Consider the following 23,274-nt stretch of genomic DNA (forward strand, 5'->3'; position numbering starts at 1 on the left):
TGGAACCCCATAATGTGCCAAGATCAGGACAGTCATGTTTAAGGGAAAACTGATTTGGAAAACTAAAATGTGTCTTTAAGATAAAATAAGACGAGTGTCCAGAGAAAACCTCAAGTTGCTTAAAGGAGAGAAACGTCAACTAGTGTCAAGTTTATTATACTCAAAAATATTTAGCACCACAAATCAGTGGAACAAAACTAAAAGGATAATCAAGGGAGTGAAAGCCAAAGATTTTTGTCCAGAGTCAACGTGCAATTTAAGTATAGGTATAATTTAGAGTCACCCTAAAATAAGAATGTGAACGAAGGTGACTTGAGAGCCAACAGTAGTAATATAAAGGTGGGTTTGTGCTAATAGAAAAACACAGAGGATGGCTATTAAAATGTAAAAATAGCTAAAAACAAACCAAACCCCTAAAAGATACTAAAGTGTTGGCTGAGCCTGGTATGAGTGGAAGAGGATGGAGGAAATAAAGTAGAATAAGTAGGATTTGATGGAAGAAGAGTTTGCATGAGAATTATTTAGGACAAGAAAGAAGAATATGGATGCAGCTATTACAGAGATGAGAGTAGAAAAGAACTATGAGGAAGAGAGTAAAATGTGAAATAAAATGGCTGGTTATGAAGATTGTATGCTTCTGATTATGACAATCCTGAGATTCAAATCCCAGTCCTGAAAATTACCATCTCTGACCTTGAACTAATGATGTGTGCTCTATGCACAACATATTCTATATCATCAAAAATCTTTTTTTTTTTTAAAGATTTTATTTATTTATTTGAGACAGAATGAGAGAGAGAGAGCACATGAGAGGGGGTAGGGTCAGAGGGAGAAGCAGGCTCCCTGCCGAGCAGGGAGCCCGATGCGGGACTCGATCCAGGGACTCCAGGATCATGACCTGAGCCGAAGGCAGTTGCTTAACCAACTGAGCCACCCAGGCGCCCTATATCATCAAAAATCTTGATAACAGGTTTTTTTTTCAGGAGTGCCATATGGATCAAGGGAAACATGTATAAAGCTTACACAAAATAAGTCCCCGAAAGCTATTACATTAAACACTTCCCAACTCATTCTTTGAGGCCAATATTAAACATAGAGTTACCCCATAATTCCACTCCTATACATACACCCAAGAACACTGGAAATGTATATTCATGCAAAAATTTGCACACGATTGTTCATTGCAGCATTATTTACAATAGCCAAAAGTGAAAACAACCCAAATGCCTATAAATAGATGAATGGACAAAGAAAATGTGGTATATCCATACAATATAATTTGGCAATAAAAAATACATGCCACAACACAGATAGTCCTTGAAAACATTATGCTGAGTGAAGAAGCCAGTCACAGAAGACCACATTTCATTTATAAGAAATATCCAGAATACGCAAGTCTATAGATACAGAGAGTAAATCAGAGTTACTTAGGGTTCGCAGGGTTAGGACAAATTGGGAGTGATTGCTGGTAGGTATAGGGTTTCTTCTTGGGGTGATAAAAATGTTCTTAAATTAGATAATGAGGACAGTCATACAGTTTGGGGGTTACAATTTTTCCACATCCTTAAAAACAGCTATTTTTCCATTTGTTAAAATTATAGCCATTCTAGTGGGTGTGAAGTGATATATCATTGTGGTTTTGATTTGCTTTTCCCCGATCATTAAAGATGTTTAGTGTCTTTTCATACAATTATTGGTCATTTGTATACCTTCTTTGGAGAAATGTCTGTTCAGATCCTTTGCCCATTTAAAAATTGAGTTAGTTGCCTATTATTGAGTTGTCAGTATATTTTGGATAGACGTTCCTTAATAGATACATGATTTGCAAATATTTTCTTTCATTTGGTGGGATGTCTTTTCACTTCTTAGAAGGTGTCCTTTGAAGCACAGAATATTTAATGATCTTGAAATGAAAGTTATCTAATTCTTTTGTTGGTCATGCTCTTGATGTTATATCTAAGTATCCTTTGGTAGTCTGAGACTATGATGATTTGCTCCTGTGTTTTCTTCAGAGAGTTTTACAGAAGTCTTCCTATCTTGTATTATGTTAAGTGAAATAAGTCAGAGAAAGACAAATACCATATGATCTCACTCATATGTGGAATTTAAGAAAGAAAATAGATGAACATATGGGAAGGGAGAAAAGAAAAAAAGGAGAAAGGGAAACAAGCCATAAGTAACTCAACGGTAGACAACAAACACCGTTGATGGAGGGAGGTGAGTGGGGGATGGACTAGATGGGGGATGGGTATTAAAGAGAGCACTTGTTGTGATGACCACTGGGTGCTATATGTAAGTGATGAATCACTGAATTCTACTCCAGAAATCAATATTACATTGTATGTTAACTAACAAAATTTAAGTTAAAAAAGTTATAACCCTTGAATTTAGCAGTTTGATCCATTTTGAGTTAATTTTTATAAATGATAAGAGAGAAGGGCCCAACATCATTCTTTGCAGGTGGCTATGCTGTTGTTGCAGCACATTTATTTAAAAACCTGCTCAATTTTTCTCAACTGAATCATCAATATTGATTGATCCTATAGATGTTTGGGTTTATTTCTGCACTCTCAATTCTATTCCATTGATCTATGTTCCCATCCTTGTACCAATATAATAGTGTGTGACTGTCCTTATAGTAACTTTAAAATAGAGAAGTAGGAGTCCTCCTACTTTGTTTTCCTTTTTCAAGATTGTTTTGATTCTTCTGGATCCCTTGCAATTGCGTATGAATTTTAGAATCAGCTTGTCAGTTTTTACAAATAAGGCATCTGGGATTCTGATGGAATCATTTTGAATCTATAGATCAACTTGGGGAGTACTACCATCTTAACAATATTAAGTCTTCCTATCTATAAACTTGGGATGTTTTTCCATTTGCTTAAGTCTTTTAAAATTTTAAAATTTATTTAACCAGATGTTTTGTAGTTTTCTAAGTTTTATACTTTTTTGTTAAATTTATTCCTAAGTAAGGGCGGGTGGGTCAGTTGGTTGGGTGGGTGGGTCAGTTGGTTAAGGGTCTGCCTTTGGCTCAGGTCATGATCCCAGAGGGTCCTGGGATCGAGCCCTGGGATCCCTGCTCAGCAGGAGGTCTGCTTCTCCCTCTCCCTCTGCCCCTCCCCATGCCTTTGTGCTCTCTCCCTCAAGTAAATAAAATCTTTAAATAAATAAATAAATTTATTCCTAAATATATTATTATTTTGATGCTGTTGTAAATGAAATTGTTTTTAATTTCACTTTCAGATTGTACATTGCGAGTGTATATAAATACAACTGATTTTTTCTACAATAGAGCGACTCAATATTTGTATATATTGTGAAATGATCACAATAAGTCTAGTTAACATCTATCACTACACAGTTACAAATTTTTTTCTTGTGATAAGAATTTTTAAGATCTATCCTCTCAGCAACTTTCAAATATACAAAACAATAGTACTAACTATTGTCACCATAGATGACATCCAAAGATGTATATCACATCTTTAGAACTTACTTATAACTAGACCTTTGACCACCTTCACCCATTTTACCCACCCACACCCCTCACCTCTGGCAACCACCAATCTGTTCTCTGTACCTATGAATTTGGGTTTTGTTTTGTTTTAGATTCTGTGAGATCATACAGTATTTATCTTTTTTTGTCTGGTTGATTTCACTTAGCATAATGCCCTCAAGATCCATCCATGCTGTCGCAAATGGCAAGATTTCCTTCTTTTTGTGGCAAAATAATATTCCACTTTCTAAATATATCATATTTTCTTTTTCCATTCATCCATTAATGAACACTTAGGTTGCTTCCACGTCTTGGCTATTGTAAATAGTGCTGCAATGAACATGGCGTGCATACACCTTTTTGAGTTAGTGTTTTCATTTCCTTTGGATAAATACCCAGAAGTGGAATTGCTGTATCATTTGGTAGTTCTACTTTTAATTATTTGAAGAAAGTCTATACTGTTTTCCGTAATGGTTAACCAGTTTACATTTCCACCAGTAGTGCATAAAATATCCCTTTTCTCCACTTCCTTGCCAATGCTTATTTCTTGTCTTTTTGATAATAGTCATCCTATCAGGTATGAGGGGATATCTCATTGTGGTTTTGATTTGCATTTCCTTGATATGCTGAGCACATTTTCATGCCATTATTGATCATTTGTATGTCTTTGGAAAAATGTCTATTCGGGTCCTCTGCCCGTTTTTTAATTGAAATTTTTTGTTTGTTTTTCTGTTGAGTTGCATGGCTTCTTTATATATTTTGGATATTAATCCCTTATCAGATATAAAGTTTGCAAATATTTTCTTCCATTCAGTAGGTTACCTCTTTATTTTGTTGATGGTTTCCTTTGCTGTGCTTTTTCATTTGATTTAGTCTACTTGTTGTTTTTGCTTTTGGTGTCAAATCCAAAAACTCATCACCAAGACTAATATCAAAGAGCTAACAGCTCTGCTTATTTCTAGGAGTTTTATAGTTTCAGGTTTTACATTCAAGTCTTTAATCCATTTTGAGTTAATTTTTAGGCATGACATAAGAGAGTGGTCCAGTTTAATTTTTTGCATGTCACTGTCCAGTTTTCCAACACCAAAAATTACCATATGATACAGCAATTTGTATATTTTGTATATATACAAAAGAATTGAGAACAAGCTCTCAAAGAGATATTTGTACTCCCATGTTCATAACAGCATTATCCACAATAGCCAAAAGGTGGAGGCAACCCACGTGTCCACTGATGGATGAACAGTTTCACAAAATTTACATAGAATATTATTCAGCCTTAATAAGGAAGAAAATTCTTCAGTATGCTACAATATGGATGGACCTCAAGGACATTATGCTAAGTGACATGATCCAGTCACAAAAAGACAAATGCTGTATGATTCCACTTACATGAGGTACCTAGAGTAGTCCAATTCATAGAGACAGAAAGTAGATGGTGGATGCTGGAAGATGGGGAGCAGGAGGAATAGAGTTTTTATTTAATGAACATAGAGTTTTAGTTTTGCAAGATGAAAAGAGTTATGGAGATTGGTTGTACAACAATGTGAATGTATTTAACACTACTGAACTGTACACTTAAAGATAGTTAAGATGACAAATATTATGTATATTTTATAACAATTTTAAAAACTCTGTACCTGAATGTAGCAGTTTTGTTCATAATAACCCAAATCTGGAAACAATCCAGATATCCTCCAATGATAAATGATTACAGTGTGGTATAGGCATACCATGGAATATAACTCATCAATAATATGAAATGATCTATTGATTCACACAACAACCTGTATGAATATATAGAGAATTATGCTGAGTGAAAAAAAAATCATAAAAGATTATCTACTGCGTGATTCCATTTTACATATAACATTCTTTATTTATTTATTTATTTTTAAGATTTTATTTATTTGACAGAGAGAGACACAGCGAGAGGGAACACAAGCAGGGGGAGTGGGAGAGGGAGAAGCAGGCTTCCCGCTGAGCAGGGAGCCTGATGCGGGGCTCGATCCTAGGACCCTGGGATCATGACCTGAGTCGAAGGCAGATGCCCAACGACTGAGCCACCCAGGCGCCCCTATATATAACATTGTTTAAATGACAAAATGGGAGAAATGGAAAACAGAATAGTGGTTACCAGAGATTAAGGAGGGGGTGAAGTTGAGAGGGAAATGAGTATGACTAGGAAAACATGAAGGATCCTTATGGTAATGGGCATGTTTTGTATCTTGACTATATCAAGGTCATATACTTAGACCTTGTGATATTACACTATAATTTTGCAAGATGTTACCATTGAGAGAAACTGCATTAAGTATACACAAGATTTCTGTATTGTTCTTTTTTTTTGAGAGAGAGAGCACAGGGGGGGTGGGTGCCAAGGGAGAAGGAGAGACTCTCAAGCAGACTCTGCACTGAGCGCAGAACCCGACAAGGGACTAAAGTCTTAACTGGTCAGTCTGGAGTTTTCTGGTCAGCACCAATGAGGTAATCTGCTACATAAGGCAAAGGAAGATGAGGTAATCCTTTCTTTCATTATCCTTTCCCCTATCGTCCTATAAATGTCTTCCATTTTGCACAGCTCCTTTGAGCTCCTATTTACTTGTCAGGTGGGATGCTGCCCAATTCATGAATTGTTCTTTGAAAATTAGTAATGGGAAACCTAACTAAAATGGATTCAGGAGGTTTGGGCAGGGACACTCTTGTCCTAACATTGGTAGTCAATTGCAGACCCAGCAGGAAGAGATTGACTTGACCTTGCATGTGGAAACTACTATTCCAGGCAAAGAGCAGACTTTCCTTATCCCCAGGGCAACAGCTCAGCCAATGAGAAGCCACCATACTTTGAACTCCCAGTTTACTCCAATGGACTTTTGTTAACAGCCTTCCCAACTTAACTCTTTTGTCCTTAAAAAAAAAGCTCACCACCTCTCCTTTGTTTCCTGGACTTGCCTAAGGGTTTTGCCTTGGCTTGTGATTGTCTTTTATTCCTAAATAAACCTATCTTTTGCTGATAAAATATTCAATAAAGTCAATCAAATCTTCAAATTGACTCAGTTGAATTTTGTGTTGCTTTTTTTTTTTAACAGGGTCTGAAATGCCCAGTGTTTATCACCCACTTGGTTGAGCACAGATCTCAGCCTCCATAAAAATGCCTACCCAGGAAATCAACCTCTGAGTACCCCTAGTAAGGCCAAGCCCCATGCCCAGACTTGGTGGAGTACAAAGTCCCTTCCACCAGATTCCTGGTGTTTTCATCTCCAGACCACAGTTTTCAGATAGCTCTGCAACTTCCCACATCAAGTTCTTCAGGGACTTGGAGTTCTTTCCTGCATCAATCACACACTCAGGCCGGTGGGCCACACCTGGGAGCCCTCGATCGGGTTCTAGACCGAAATTCCTGAAGCGTGGGGACAGGAACTCAGATCCCGCCCGGGCGGCGCCATTTTTTCCGCGCAATCTGGCTCCAGACTACATTTCCCAGAGGTCCCGCGGCCCTACTCAACTTACGGCGACAGTTTTGAGTTTGGTCCCACGCGAGCTGGACTTTAACCTGCCCGCCGAGAGTCGGGGAGACTGTGGTAGGCGTGGCTCAGCTCGGCTTGTTTGGAGCTAACCCTGGAGTGGCTCGAGGTGAGGCAACTTGAGCCCTCGTGGAAGCGGAGCGGACGCACAGCTTCAGGCCGCTGAGCCTGGAGCGGGCTGCGGGGTAGAGGTTGTGGATGCGGGTGCGTGTGAGTGTGTGACGGTGTGCGGCGCCTGTGACCTTGCGTTTGACAATCATGTCCCCGTGGCGGGTGTATGGTTGTGACGTTGTGTGACTGTGTGTGTGTGTGTGGGTGCTGGGAGCCCGTGTCTCTGCTGGTATGACTGTGTGTATCCCTGGTGTGGTTCATCTCCGAGAAGCCGTGTGTGCTAGTGGGTGGTGCCTAGGACAGTACAGATGTCGTGTGTGTATGCGAGGTGAGTGTGCGATTGTTACCGTGACCGTGGCATTGCGTGTATGGTTATGGAGTGCCTTCGACTGCCATTGTGACTCCAATACTCTGTCCCAGGAGACCCCTATAACTCAGGACCCATCTGGCCAGTCCTTCCCTGAGACAGCCTCTTCTGACCTCCCTCCTCTCTTGATGGGAGGAGTGGGACTGAGACAGGGCTTGGGCACCGTTTTTGCCGGAAAATTTTAACAAGCACTCTTAGCGGCAGCCAGTTCTGGCTTGAGGTTGGGCAGCCTAGTCTGTATTGCCTTGGACCATATCAACTTGATTCTTGCTTTAGATCAGGAGAAGTGGGGATGCCTGGGTGGCTCAGTCCATTAAGCGTCTGCCTTCGGCTCAGGTCACGATCCTAGACCCCTAGGATAGAGCCCCACATCAGGCTCCCTGCTCTGCGGGAAGCCCACTTCTCCCTCTGTCTGCCACTCCCCCTGCTTGTGCTGTCTCTCTCTCTCTCTCTCTCTCTCTCTGACAAATAAATAAAATCTTTAAAAAAAAAGATCAGGAGAAGTGAAAATATGAAGTAGGTTATGATGGTGCTTGCAAGTAAGATGATGATGATCAGTATTCAAGTGATCTAGAGCAGTAATTATTAAGCTTAGAGCAGTTTCCAGAGTATGAAAATCCCCTTCAAACTGTAAAGTACAACTTCTGCAGCTACTTGATTTTGTGCTTCATCCCCCAACCCCAATACTTTCCTGAGAATCACAAGGTGGGGGGGGGGGGGACATGACCCTCATGCTAAAATAATAATAATAAAAACATTTTTTCAGTGAAAGACCAGGCCTAAAATCAAAGTCTTGGAATGACCTTTAAGGTGATAATATCCAAAAACAACAGTGGGGATATGGTTAAGTTAATCCAGGCCATATCCATGTAATAGAATTTTTTACAACTGATACATATTGTTTTCAGAGTTTGTGTAATTTTTTTAATGTTCTGAAACATGTCGGTGGTATTTGCTTCAGTCACATTGATTTTCTTAATGGCCCATATTCCTGTCACAGGCATGTGTTTACAGCCTATTCATAATTTTCTTACCATATAGGATGCTCCTACCCTATCTCTGGTTAATTTTTTTTTTCACGAAATAAAAATGACTTTATAGTCTGTTTTTCTGATGACAGTATTACAGACTTAATGAAAACCAATCAGGAACTTGAGATTATAAAGAATCAGATTTAAATTACCTATAATTTCATCATCCAGAAGTACTCATTATTTTCAAGAATGTATTTCCAAATTTTTACTTGCATGGTTTTATAGTTTAATAGGGTGAGATTACAATATACTTACCTTCTGTTACTTGCCTGCCCCTCTCAATAATGCAAAAAAAAGAGACATTTTCCTCTTTGTGGATAAGCACTATCATAACTAATAATTGTGTTGAATTGTGATCATAATGTATTTTATGGGATACTAACCCTTTATCAGATATGTCATTTGCAAATATCTTCTCCCATTCCCTGGGTTGCCTTTTAGTTTTGTTGATTGTTTCCCTCGCTGTGCAGAAGCTTTTTATTTTGATGTAGTCCCAATAGTTTATTTTTGCTTTTATTTCTCCTGCCTCAAGAGACCTGTCTGGAAAGATGTTATTACAGCTGATGTCAGAGAAATTACTGCCTGTGGTCTCTCCTAGGATTTTTATGGTTTTAGATCTCAAATTTAGGTCTTTAATTCATTTTGAGTTTGTTTTTATGTAGTAAGAAAGTGGTCCAGTTTCATTATTTTGCATGTAGCTGTTGAGTTTTCCCAACACCATTTGTTGTAGAGACTGTCTTTTCCCCATTATATATTCTCTCCTCTTTTGTCAAAGATTAATTTAACAAATTTTAGGAGTGTTTGTTCTAGTTCTGGGAAAAATACTGTTGGTATTTTGATAGGGATTGCATTAAATCTATAGATTGCTTTGGATAGTATAGACATTTTAACAATATTTGTTCTCCCAACCCATGATATACAGTTGTTCTTGAATGTCATAGACTCTGATGTCTCCTCACAAAAGGGGAAAAATGAAACATGTAGGGAGAGCTGGTCTTTTAAATCTGGAAGTCACTTTAGCTGGAGAGGGAAGGGCTTGCAACAAAGAAGGAATTGTAGCAACAGTAACCTGCTTCTTTGTCTGCATCTCTCCGATCAGAAGCAACAATCTGCAATCAGAGCAGAGATCCCCAAAATCTGGAGGACAGGGTCCTTTTCTCTCACCCTGGCTCCTGGAAGCTATGTGCCAGCAGCTCCAGGAACACATGCACAGGTGCCTGCCACTTGGCTGGGGATGGCCATTGGATATTACTACTTTGCTAAGAGCTGAAATTGACCAAAAGTGACTAGAATTTATTATACAAGCCTTTCTCTGCAAGCCTTCAATAGACTCCAGAGTTTTTGTTTGTTTGTTTTTAAGAGAGAGAAAGAGCGCACACCCAATCGTAGGGGTGGGGCGGTGCAGAGGGAGAGGAAGAGAATCTTAATCAGGCTCCACACCCAGCACGGAGACTGACGCCAACAGGGCTCAATCTCATGACCCTGAGATCATGACCTGAGCCAAAATCAAGAGTAGGATGCTTAATCTGCTGAGCCACCCAGGTGCCCCTGACTCCAGAGTTCTAAAAGTTACATCAGATTCTGCCAGCACAACTGTTGTCTAGATGAGGAGACAGATTGCTGGTTCTTCTACTCTGCCATCTCCCAGAATCTGAGATCTTCTATATTTCTTCATTTCAAGAGTGTTCAACAGCACAGTTATAAAAGCTTCTTTAAAGGCATTGATAATTTCAACCATCTGTGTCATTTTAGCATTTGCACCTATTGGTTGTCTTTGTCCTTACAAGTTGAAGTTTTTCTAGTTCTTTGTATGATGAATTTTTTTTTTGCTGTGTGTTTGGAAGGCCATTCATTCAAGGGGCATAACGCTGGTCCTTAGTGTAGGAGACAGCCATTATGTTCTACATTCCCTCCTATGTCCTTTGTGTTTATGTACGTGAGTAGATGGTATGGGCAGGGAGAGTAGGAGTAGGAAGGAGAGTGAAAGTGATAGTTTGTTTTTTTTTTTAATTTTTATTGTAAAATGTAACAGATGCAGGAAACGGCACAATGTAAACATATAGCTTAATGAATTATTGTAAGGCCAATACTCTTGTAGTAGTGGGAGTCATATTGAACCTGATGATTCAGAGACCTGTTAGCAAGTCTTATTTCTCACTGCCTTTTCTTTTCCTTCCTTAGTTTTGTCTTCTCTGAACTAAGCCTGTCTCCAAGGGAAGAGGGAATAAAGCTGAAGAGAGAAGAAAGAAAAGAGTAGAACTGAATAGTGCTTATGATCCTGAGTCATGACTGAGGTTATTGGGGTTTTCTCTCTTTTTCCAGGATTACCATAATTTCTTTCCAGGCCATTATATTAGATTTCCTTATCCTGAAACTTTCTTTCACACTGAGCCCCATCCAGGAGCCTAGTTCCAAGCTTCTCCCTTCCAACAGTGGTGGGACGCATAGTCCAGAGCCTTGCTCCATACCATTCTCTTCTTTTCACACCTTTACATACTCATTCAATGAATCAATCGGCAAACCTTGTGCTCAGTCTTTTTTTTTTTTTTTTTTTAAAGATTTTATTTATTTATTTGACAGAGAGAGACACAGCGAGAGAGGGAACACAAGCAGGGGGAGTGGGAGAGGGAGAAGCAGGCTTCCCGCGGAGCAGGGAGCCCGATGCGGGGCTCGATCCCAGGACCCTGAAATCATGGCCTGAGCCGAAGGCAGATGCTTAACCGACTGAGCCACCCAGGCGCCCCGTGCTCAGTCTTTTAATAGGAGCACTTCCCTCAAGGAACCAGGAAGTCATCCCTCATCAGATTTGGGGTTTAGTGAAGTAGAGATATATGAATTTCATAAGTAATATATAACTTTGTTTTTTCAGCAAGCAGTGATGTTCAGGGATGTGGCTGTAGACTTCTCACAGGAGGAGTAGGAATTTCTGGACTTGAAGCAGAGGAACTTGTACAGAGATGTGATGTTGGAGAACTACAGCCACTTGGTCTCATTGGGTAAGGATGCTCCCCCCCACCCCCCCAGTAATTAAGATTCCACTTTATATACAGACCTGTGTATAGACAACTTTTGTATATGCATATAGGATAGTTTTTTTGAATTTACACAACAGTACATAAAAGTAGTTGATACTGAAAAAAACTCTTCTACCTAGAATGCCTCCATCCTCTGCTGTAAATTTTCTGGATGCCATTCTGACTTTCTGCTTCTGAACAGAGCAATTTGAACTTTGTAGAATTGGAAATGGGCAGTCCTTTTGTACTGTGGCTAAAGCTTCATCTTCCCCACTCTTTAGACAATCTTGACATATTTCTCTGAGTTTTCCACTTCTTTACCAAGGAATTGGGTCTGAAGTTTGGATATCCTTGGCATAACTAAGTCCTATTTCCATTTTTGTTGTTGTCAACAGGACTCTCTCTTCCTAAACCAACTTTGATTTCCTTTTTGGAACAAGATAATGAGCCTTGGATTGTTGAGAAAGAGTCAGCAAAAAGCCTATACCCAGGTAGGTGAGGGAAATGTAGAGAGGGGGAAGCTGCTGCAGGAATAGACCACCTGCTCAGTGAGATGATAGCCCTTAGGCAAGACTGTCCAGAATGTTCTTCAAAGAGGGAGGTGTCCTCTTTTTTTCCCCAGTGACAAGTGTTCTGGCTATAATTAAGATCCAGTTATTTCCCTGTTCCTCTTTCTCTTTTGGTCTTGTATAGTTTCTCCATCTTCTGATGTATGTATTCTTTTCTCTAAATATTACTCATATTATTTTAGCTCCTTTCCAGTAATCTGCCCCCATTTCTTTACTAGTTTCTCTCTCTTCTTTTAAAAGATTTTACTTATTCAAGAAAGAAACAGAAAGAGCATGAGCAGGGGGATGAGCAGAGAGAGAGAGGGAGAGGGACAAAGCAGACTTCTTACTGAGCCAGGAGCCCAACGTGGGGTTCAATCCCAGGACCCTGAGGTCATGACCTGAGCTGAAGTCAGATGCTTAACTGACTAAGCTACCCAGGTGCCCCTACTAGTTTCTCTTTGATTCAATGTTTTGTTTATTCATTTTTTAATTTCTCAGATTATAGAATATGTTCATTTTTATTGTGGTAGAAAAAAACAACATACATAACAATTTGCCATCTTAACCATTTTTAAGTGTTCAGTATAGAATTAATTATGCATATAAGTTGTCCAACAGAGCTATAGAATTTTTTCATCTTGCAAAATTGAAACTCTATACTCATTAACAATCACTCCCTTTCCCCTCCTCCTTATCACCTGGCAACCATTTTACTTTCTGTTTCTAAGAGTTTGACTGCTTTAGATATCTCATATAAGTGGAATCATGCACTATTTGTCTTTTTGTGACTGGGTTATTTCACTTCACATAATGTCCTCAAGGTTCATCCATGTGAAGGTTGTAGCATATGACAGGTTTCCTTTTTAAGGCCAAATAATATTCAATTGTATGTGTATACCATATTTTCTTTATCCATTCTATTGTCAGGACATTAGGTTGCTTCTACTTCTTGGCTATTGTGAATAATGTTGCAATGAACATGGGTGTGCAAATATCTCTTCAAAATCCTGTTTTCAATTCTTTTGGATATATACCCAGAAGTGGAATTGCTGGATCATATGGTACCTCTATTTTAATATTTTGAGGAACCTCTATATTGTTTTCCATAGTGGCTGCACCATTTAACATTCCCACCCACAGTGCATGAGGGTTTCAATTTCTCTACATCCTTGTCAACACTCTTTATTTTCTGTTCTTTTTTTGATAGTGGCCATCCTAATGAGTATGAGGTTGATATCTTGTTATGGTTTTGTTTTGCATTTCCCTGATGATTAGTGATACCTTTTCATGTGCTTGTTAGCCATTTGTATTTCTTTTTTGGAGAAATGTCTATTCAAGTCCTTTGCCCACTTTTAAATCAGGTTGGGTTTTTTTTTTTTCTTTAATTGTTGTTGAGTTGTAGGGATTCTTTGTGTATTCTGGATATTGACTCCTTACCAGGTATATGGTTAGTAAATATTTCTTCCATCCCATAGATTGCCTTTTCACTCTCTGGACTGTTTCCTTTGTTGTGATATTTTTAAGTTTGATGTAGTCCAATCTTTGTGTTTTTACTTTTGGTGTCATATCCAGGAAATCATTGCCAAATGCAATGTCATGAAGCCTTCCCCCTATGCTTTCTTCTAGAAGTTTTAAGTTTCAGGTTTTATCTTTAGGACTTTAGTCCATTCTTAGTTCATTTTTGTGTATGGTATAAGGTAAGGATCCAACTTCATTCTCTTGCATGTGGATATCCAGTTTTCCCAGCACCATTTGTTGAAGAGACTGTCCTTTCCCTGTTGGGTAGCTGTGACATCCTTGTTGAAAATCATTTGATGATATATGTAACTCATTTATTTATTTTTGCTAGCCTACTTATCTTTTTAAGTTTTTATTTAAATTCCAGTTAGTTGGGAGGGAGGCAAGATGGCGGTAGAGTAGGGGACCTCATTTCATCTGGTCCCTTGAATTTAGCTAGATAACTATCAAAGCATTCTGAACACCCATGAATTCAGCCTGAGATATAAATTCCAGTTAGTTAACATACAGTGTAATGTTAGTTTGAGATGTACAATTTAGTGATTCAACACTTCCATACAATACCCAGTGCTCATCACAACAAGTGCACCTTTTAGTTCCCATCACCTATTTAACCCACTCCTCCACCCGCCTCCCCTCTGGTAACCATCAGTTTGTTCTCTATAATTAGGAGTTGGAGTGGCTAAAACTAACAACACAAGAAACAACAGGTGTTGGTGAGGATATGGAAAAAGGGGAAGCTTCTTGCACTGTCGGTGGCATTGCAAACTGGTACAGCCACTCTGGAAAACAGTATGGAGGCTCCTCAAAAAGTTAAAAATAGAACTACCATATGATCCAGCAATTGCACTCCTGGGTATTTACAAAAATACTAATTCTAAGGGATACATGCACCCTGATATTTATAGCAGTATTATCTACAGCAGCCAAATTATGGAAAGAGTCCAAATGTCCATCAACTGATGAATGGTTAAAGATGTGGTATATATAAACAGTGGAATATTACTCAGCCATAAAAAGGATGAAATCTAGCCTACTTATTTTTGAAGTTAAAGTGCCAAAAATTTGGGGGTGCCTGGGTGGCTCAGATGGTTAAGCATCTGCCTTTGGCTCAGGTCATGATCCCAGGGTCCTGGGATCGAGCCCCACATCAGGCTCCTGGCTCAGTGGGGAGCCTGCTTCTCCCTCTCCCTCTGCCTCTCCCCCTGCTCATGCTCTCTCTCTCTCTGTATCTCTGTGTCTCAAATGAATAAATAAAATCTTTAAAAAAAAAAAAGTGCCAAAAATTTGTCAGATGCAGAGAAAGCCATTTAAAGAATTAGATTAAGAAGTTGGAGGGTGTCCCTCTCATCTACCCCTTAAACATATCCCCTGCACAAGCCTCCCCTTCATTAGTATTTACTGGTTTGCTAATTTGTACATAATACTTTACCAGATGATTAAAAAAAAGTTCCTAAGTAATTTACTGTATAATAGGGGAACCACAAATAACTTCCAAAAGGTACAGACAGAGAAATCAAAAGAAAGTGAGGCTTAAAGATGTAGCCATGTGATTTATCAAAGTGGAGCCAGTAGGTGGAATGTGGGAGTGAGGAGACTGTCAGAGAGATTGCAAATAAAGCCTCATTGTATGTGCTGAGGAAGAGGAGGTAAAGTAGAACTTAGATATGAAGGCTGAGGATTAGGAGAGTGCAGGGTCAGAAAACCAAGTCCTAATTATCGAAAAGGTCAGCAGTGGCACATATCTGTGAAAACAGGAGGATAAAAAGCCACCAAAGGCTGTGGCATTTGACATGTCGTCTTCAAGGACCTTAAAAGTTCATGGGCAGAAGTGAGATTACAAACGAAAGGCACCAAATAATTATTCTTCATTTGAAATGTGAGGGATAGAGAAGAAATTGTTTTTCTTTATTAAAAAAAAAATACATTTCTGAGATCTTAGGGGCATGTTTCAGATATTTTAGTCATAATATATTGTGAAGTTAAATGAGGCATATATTTGTTTAAATATGATATTGAAGGGCATCTGGGTGGCTCAGTTGGTTAAGCGTCTACCTTTGGTTCAGGTCATGATCTCTGGGTCCTGGGATTGAGTTCCACATTGGACTCCCTGCTCAGTGGGGAGTCTGCTTCTCCCTCTACCCCTCCCCCCTGCTTATGATCTCTCATTCTCTCAAATAAATAAATAAAACTTTAAAAAAATAAAAAATAAATATGATATTGAGCAGTCATTTTATAAACTTTATGCATGTAGGAAAAGAGGGAATAGAAGTGACATTTTTTTGCTTAAAGAAAATTTGCAATTTGGTAGAAGTAAATCCTGTTGTTTTTGGAAATACTATATAGCATTATTCTTTTTTACTTTAAAAGTTTATAAACATTGGGTTGTCTGGGTGGCTCAATCAGTTGAGCGTTGGACTCTTGATTTCAGCTCAGGTCATGATCTCAGGGTCGTGGGATCAAGCCCCACATTGGGCTCTGCGCTCAGCACAGAGTCTGCTTGAGATTCTCTCCCTCCCTGTCCCCCCCAAAATAAATAAATAAATCTTTAAAAAAGGTTTATAAATATTTAGTAAAATATAAGAAAATGCAAACTTGTAATTGTATCAACTAGAGAAAATCATAGGATTGCACCATGCAAACTTCACTGTATCATGGATAACTTTCCTTATTTGTAATCTGGATCACAATTTTTAGTTACTTAGTATTCTGTCATATGGATTTTTTCATGTACTTCACCAAAATCCCAATGATAAATATGGAGATTATCTTTAAAAATTTGCTATTAAAAATACAGCTTTACCACTTCACAGCTACTAAGATGGCTATAATAAAAAAATAATAGCAATTGTTAGCAAGGATGTGGAGAAGCTAGAACCCTCATACATTGCTGGTGGGAATGTAAGGTGGGGCAGCTATTCTGTTTGACAGTTTCTCAAAAGGTTAAACATAGAGTTTCCATTTTACCCAGCAATTATACTCCTAGGTATTTACACAAGAAAATCAAATGTCCCAGAAAAACTTGTACATGACTGTTCATTGCAGCATTATTCACAATAGCCAAAAAGTAGAAACAACTCAAATGTCCATTAGCTGATGAATAGAAAAATAAAATATGGTATAGCCATAAAGACTATATATTGTATGATTCCATTTATATAAAATGTCCAGAACAGGCAAATCTGTAGAGATACAAAGTAGACTAGTTGTTGCCTAGGGCTGGTGATACTGGGGGCAATGGGAAGTTACTGCTGAAGGATACAGCTTTCTTTTCGATTTCAAGATGATGAAAATGTTCTAAACTTCACTGTGGTGATGGTTGCACAACTGTGTAAATATACTAAAAATCACTGAATTATGTTCTCTAAATGAGTGAATTGTATGGAGTGTGATTTGTGTCTCAATAAAACTGTTAGAAAAGAACATGACCTCCGTTACTCTCTTCTTAATTATACCCTTCTCTGATTTTTAAAAATTATTTTTAATTACAAAAGGTATATATACATGCATTCTTCTTTTAAAAACAGATATTGCATTGATTGATTGATTGGCTATCTATATGTCTTCTTTGGAAAAATGTCTATTTAGGTCCTCTGTCCATTTTTTAATCGAATTGTTTGTGGGGATTTTTGGTGTTGAATTGTATGTTCTTTAAAGATTTTTTTTTTTTGAGAGAGAGAGCAGAGTGAGCGAGAGAGAACACGAGTGGGGGGGGAGGGGCGGAGGAAGAGGGAGAAGCAGTCTCCCCACTGAGCAGGGAGCCCAATGCGGGACTCCATCCCATGACTCTGGGATCATGACCTGAGCCGAAGGTGGACGCTTAACTGACTGAACCACCCAGATTCCCTATCCACCAATCTACTTTCTATTCGTATGAGTTCAGCTTTTTAGATTTCACATATAAATGAGATCACTTTCTCTTTATGACTTATTTCACTATGCATAATGCCCTCAAGGTTCATCCATGTTGTCACAAATGGCAGGATTTCCTTCTTTTTTATGGCTGAATATAAACACCACCTTTTCTTTATCCATTCATGGGTCACGGGACACATAAGTTGTTCCATGTCTTGGCTATTGTGACTAATGCTACAATGAACATGGGGGTACAAATATCTCTTCAAGATAGTGATTTCATTTCCTTTGGATACATACTCAGAAGTAGGATGATTGGATCATATAGCAGTTCAATTTTTAATTATTTGAGGAACCTCAATACTGTTTTCCGCAGTGGCTGTAATAATTTACATTCCCACCAACATTGTACAAGGGTTCCCTTTTCTCCACATCCTGGCCAGCACTTGTTATCTCCTGTCATTTTGATAATAGCCATTCTGTCAGGCATGAGGTGATATCTCATTGTGGTTTTGATTTGCATGTCCCTAATGATTAGTGATGTTGAGTACATTTTCATGGACTCAGCCATTTGTATGTCTTCTTTGGAAAAAATGTCTATTCAGGTCCTTTTCCCATTTCTTAGTCACACTATTTTTTTGCTGTTGAGTTGTATGAGTTCCTTATATGTTTCGGATATTAAACCCTTATCAGATACATGGTTTGCAAATATTTTCTCCCTATATGAGAAATCACTTATGCTTGGGATTATCGGCAGTGGACATCAAGAGAAGAGAAAAAAATCAAAGACCTATTTAAGAGCTAGGCAAGATTTTCTGAATGTTGAAGAAGATCTGATGCTAGAATAATGTTTACCTTTTGGCCTATGCTTCTCAGCCTGGCACTACTTTGATGTCTTCAAAATAGTTTGCCTTATCCAATTTCATCATTTTTGTGAAAATATTTTTTCTTTATTATAATTAACACTTATTAAAATAGCATTTAATTTTTTTAGGGACTTTACCCAAATTATTCTCTTCTTTTTATTATAGAAATTTTCAAATATTTGCAAAAGGAAAGAGAATAATATAATAATGTACCTAACACCGAGCTTCAGACAGTTTCCATTATTTTCCCAATCTCACCCTAAATTACTCTTAATTTTAGCAATTAACTTATGTTAGGTGTTACCATCATTTTATAGATATGGAAGTGGGACTTAGACATTGTAAATAATTCTTCCAATGACACAATCCTTGTAATTAGCAGAGCCGAGACTTGAAATCCAGTCTCTGTGATACAGTTCCTTGGATCTTCCCTCTACACCACTTTGCATTTTATTCTGTCATGCTATCCGAAGGTTGCTTTCACTTCAGACTGTCAGTGGCTATTGCCATCGGCGAGTCTACTTGTTTCTTATCCTTGGTGAGCATCTTCACATGCCAAGCAAATAAATGGTATTTTACACAGTCTCTACTCTAGATATAAAAACTACCTCCTTGTCATCTGCTCATAGCAGACTCATTGAGCCCTTTGAACTTTCCCCAGGATATTTTCCACTTTGAATTGCCATCGTCTTGCTTCATCAACTAACACCCAACATTCTTTTTATTACAGAATTTATGGCTCACTAGCCACCAAGACACCCTTTGTCCCGTTGGAGGGTATCCTCTAGTTTCCCCACATCAGCAAATCTATATGTTCATAATCACATGAAACTTAAGTTATATAATTTTGCTACAATGCATAGAACATCATAAAGATTCTTTTAAAATAATGATTATGGAACTTAATTGTTTTCCCTGTTAACTTCCTGATATTCTCCTATATCCCCATTCTAATTCCTTTTCCTTAACCCTCACCATTCAATAGTTACTTATTGAACACCTGTTATTTATATATATATATATATATATATATATATGGTAGATATTGTACTAAAAAGCTGATTAAATAATAGTGAAACAAACATGGTGCCTTCCAATAGGAATCTTATAGCCTAGTGTAGAAAATGAGAAAAATAAATGAGGGAAAAATTGTGAAGATTATGGTTAGTCATCCTGGACTAGAATAAGATTTGGTGTTGTCTGACGCTGTTTGAGAGGAGGGATTTTTAGTGTTATTTGTAATTATATTTACACTGAGAGCAGAAGGATGAGAAGGGGCCAGCCATACAAAGACAGTACCTGCTAGAACAGCAATGCAGATCACGCTAATGTAGAAGAGTTTTTTTTTTTTTTTTTAAAGATTTTATTTATTTATTTGAGAGAGCGAGAATGAGAGAGAGAGAGAGCATATGAGAGGGAGGAGGGTCAGAGGGAGAAGCAGACTCCCTGCTGAGCAGGAAGCCCGATGCGGGACTCGATCCCGGGACTCCAGGACCATGACCTGAGCCGAAGGCAGTCGCTTAACCAACTGAGCCACCCAGGCGCCCTAGAAGAGTTTTTTATCTGCTTTTGGAAGAGCATAGTGAACTGGGGAAGAGCGTGGTTCAGTGATATGTTAGCTAGGGCGAGCTCATGACATCACCTTAGAGTTAATGTTAAGTTATTCAAATGTTATACTAAGTGCAAAGGAAAACCTTAGTGATTTTCCACTTTCAGATTACATCAGAATCATTAGAGATTTTTCTTAAAGTCAAGGCCTGTTCCTGTAGATTTTGATTCAATTGCTTTGAAGTGATACTTCTACCATTTGTATTTTTAACAATCTTCCCAGTAATTCTGATCTGAAGCAACATTTTAGAAACAGTTAACCTGCTTCTTTAATCACCTTCTTTGTCCACGTTCACCTTCCATGGTTATATTTGAGATCTTTCCAAGCCATCAATTTCTTATAGGTATTGTGCTAATATCCCTATTTCAGAAATTTTGTTCTTCCAGGAACTGGAAAAAATGCATGTTTTCTTTCTCTCTCACTTCTCAGATGTGAAATCCCAATGTGCAACAAAGGAGTTATCATCAAAGGATGACAATTATGAAATGAAGTTATCTCAAAGGAAGAAAATGGAAACACTTACAAGCCATGACTTTGGATGTTCCATTTTTCAAGATGATTGGAAGTATAATCATCATTTTCAGACAGAACAGAGATATCAAGAAGAATATCTTAAAGCTGTGACAATCACCCATGAAAATATGCAAAGTCTCAGTCAACAAATATCCTATAGTCTACATCAGATATATCATACTAGGCAAAAACCCTATGAATGCAGAGAATGTGGGAAAGTCTTCAATTACCACTCACTGCTAATTCACCATGGGAGAAATCACACCAAAGAAAAATGCTATGAATGTAAGGATTATGGAAAGGCTTTTAGCAGTTGCTCAAAACTTACTGGACATCAGAGAATTCATAATGGAGAAAAACTCTATGAATGTAATGAGTGTGGGAAAGCTTTCCACCACCCCTCAAATCTCATTCGACATCAGAGAATTCATACTGGAGAAAGACCCTATGAATGTAAGGAATGTGGAAAGGCTTTTAGTCGTGGCTCACACCTTACTCTACACCAGATAATTCATACTGGAGAGAAACCCTATGAATGCAAAGAATGTAGAAAAGCTTTCAGTTACCACTCATCCCTCATTCGACATGAAAAAACACATACTAAAGAAAAACACTATGAATGTAAAGAATGTGGGAAGGCTTTTAGCAACAGCTCAATTCTTAAGGGACATCAGAGAGTTCACAGTGGAAAAAGACCCTATGAATGTGGGGAATGTGGGAAAGCCTTCCATCACCACTCAATCCTTATTCAACATCAGAGAATTCACACTGGAGAAAGACCCTATGAATGTAACAATTGTAATAAAGCCTTCCGTTATCATTCAAATCTTATCGGACATCAAAAAATTCATTCCAGAGCAAAACTCTTTGACTGTAAGGAATGTAGACAGTCCTTTAGTCATAACAGAGAACTTTCACACCATCAACGAATTCACACTGGTGAAAAACTTTATGAATGTAAGTAATGTGGCAAATCTTTTGGTCAAGGAGCACAACTTATTCATCATCAGATAATTCACACTGGTGAGAAACCCTATGAATGTAAGGAGTGTGGGAAGACCTTTATCTGTGGTTCGTGTCTTACTCGACATGAGAAAATTCATATTAGAGAAAGAAAATCTCTAGTACTGTAATGAATATAGACAATCCTTTGCTTCTAAGTAATCTCTTATGGGACATCAGATAATTACTAGATGAGAACTCTGTGAATGTAGCAAGTATAGGAAGGTCTTTTGCTTTATTTTATAATTCGCATCAGAGAATTCATGCAGGAGAAAGGCCACATGAATGTAATATATAATAAATTTTTATTTATCTTAATTCTTATCATGTCAATGATTTATATTAGCATGAAATTATACTCATGTAAATGTGGAAAAACTCAGTTTATACTTTATTGTAATTAGTGGATTTTTGATAAAGACAGTCTTTATAATGAATGTAACAAATGTAGGAAACCATTACGAAGATTTTACTTTAGGGCATTATAAAAACATTCTTTAATATGAAAAATATGGGGAAGTCATCGGTAACCACTTATCTTTTATTGAACATCAAAAAAAAAAAACCACCCCACTTTGACAGAAAGGCAATAGAATGATAAATCAAGTAAAAAAGTTGAGCTAAAACAAAATACACTATTAACTCGGTAATTTAAGGAAGAAACTAAAAGTTCAAAATACAGAATCTTTAGTAATGAGTGATATTGAGAGTACTACATATCAAATGCTGTGTAATGTGACCCAAAGCTGTACTGATAGAAAAATGTATATCCTTTGATACATGCATATAATTTAATAAACAGAAAAATAAACTACATGTAAAAGACAGGAAGGTAGAAAGCAAATAAAATAACTTCCAAAACAAGAGAAGATAAGAATTAATAAATGTAGAGATTAAATCGAGTCAACACTAGTCTAGATTTAGTCCATAATCCAGAAGTGTTCTTTCTAGAGGTCAGAATATGAGTGTGGTCCAGAAAAAAAATTAAAAACTAAAGACATTATGAATGAGGAATTTTATATAACTATATAAACTGAGATTCTTTTTAAACATTCTACTACTTTATACCAGTAAGTTTGAACATCTAGAGCAGGATTTTCACAAAAATCCTGACATTTTGACATTTTGGATCAGATAACTCTTTGTTGTGAGAGGCTATCCTGTGTAGTGTAGGGTGTTCATAGTAGCATCCCTGTCCTCTGCTCACTAGATGTCAGTATTATCCCCTTCCCTCTAATTGTGATGAACAAGAATGTTTCCAGACATTTAAATGTCTGGGGTGGAGGACAGTGTAAGATTGCCCCCAGTTGGCAATTACTGATCTACATGAAATTAATCATTATCTAAGAAATAACCTAATTTTATTCAGGAAGAAGTAGAAAACCTGAATAAAACATAACCAACAGGAAAAAAATGTTAAAATATTTAAAGATATAGCCCCTTAAAAGTTCCCGAAGGACCAGGTGTTTTTAAGAACACGGCATGCTGGGGTGCTGCGTGGTGCAGCCGGTCAGGAGACCAACTCTGGGTTTCAGCTCAGGTCGTGATCTCGGGGTCCTGGGGTTGGGCCCACCTCTAGCCTTGAGTCAGGCTCCTATTCAGCGTGGAGTCTGTACTCAGCGTGGAGTCTTCTTGTCCCTCTCCCTCCCCCTCTGCCCTGCCCCCCATTTGCATGTACTCTCTCTCTCTCTCAAATGAATGAATAAATCTTAAAAAAAAAAAAAAAAAGAATACAGTGTGCCAATCCTTCAAGTAATAGATAATTTATATATTATATAAATTCTTCCAGAGCCTGGGGGGTAAAAATAGAATAC

At 37.9% G+C, this 23,274-nt stretch overlaps 1 protein-coding gene across 1 annotated transcript; it reads left to right on the plus strand.

The window, feature by feature from the left end:
- Positions 1–7,001: 7,001 nt before the first annotated feature.
- Positions 7,002–23,134, plus strand: ZNF570 (zinc finger protein 570). The gene is made up of 4 exons (XM_078063337.1): positions 7,002–7,129; positions 11,402–11,528; positions 11,942–12,037; positions 20,375–23,134. The coding sequence occupies exons 2-4, from the start codon at positions 11,495–11,497 to the stop codon at positions 21,421–21,423; spliced, it is 1,179 nt and encodes a 392-aa protein (XP_077919463.1). The 5' UTR covers positions 7,002–7,129; positions 11,402–11,494; the 3' UTR covers positions 21,424–23,134.
- The last annotated feature ends 140 nt before the right edge of the window (positions 23,135–23,274 follow it).

The sequence above is a fragment of the Halichoerus grypus genome, chromosome 15, assembly GCF_964656455.1.
Source record: "Halichoerus grypus chromosome 15, mHalGry1.hap1.1, whole genome shotgun sequence".
Lineage (NCBI taxonomy): Eukaryota > Metazoa > Chordata > Mammalia > Carnivora > Phocidae > Halichoerus > Halichoerus grypus.

Coding starts and splice junctions, on each gene's coding strand:
- ZNF570 (XM_078063337.1), top strand. CDS start 11,495: ATGTTGGAGAACTACAGCCACTTGGTCTCATTGG. Junction 11,529..11,941: donor CAGCCACTTGGTCTCATTGG/GTAAGGATGCTC, acceptor TGTTGTCAACAG/GACTCTCTCTTCCTAAACCA. Junction 12,038..20,374: donor AGCAAAAAGCCTATACCCAG/GTAGGTGAGGGA, acceptor CTCACTTCTCAG/ATGTGAAATCCCAATGTGCA.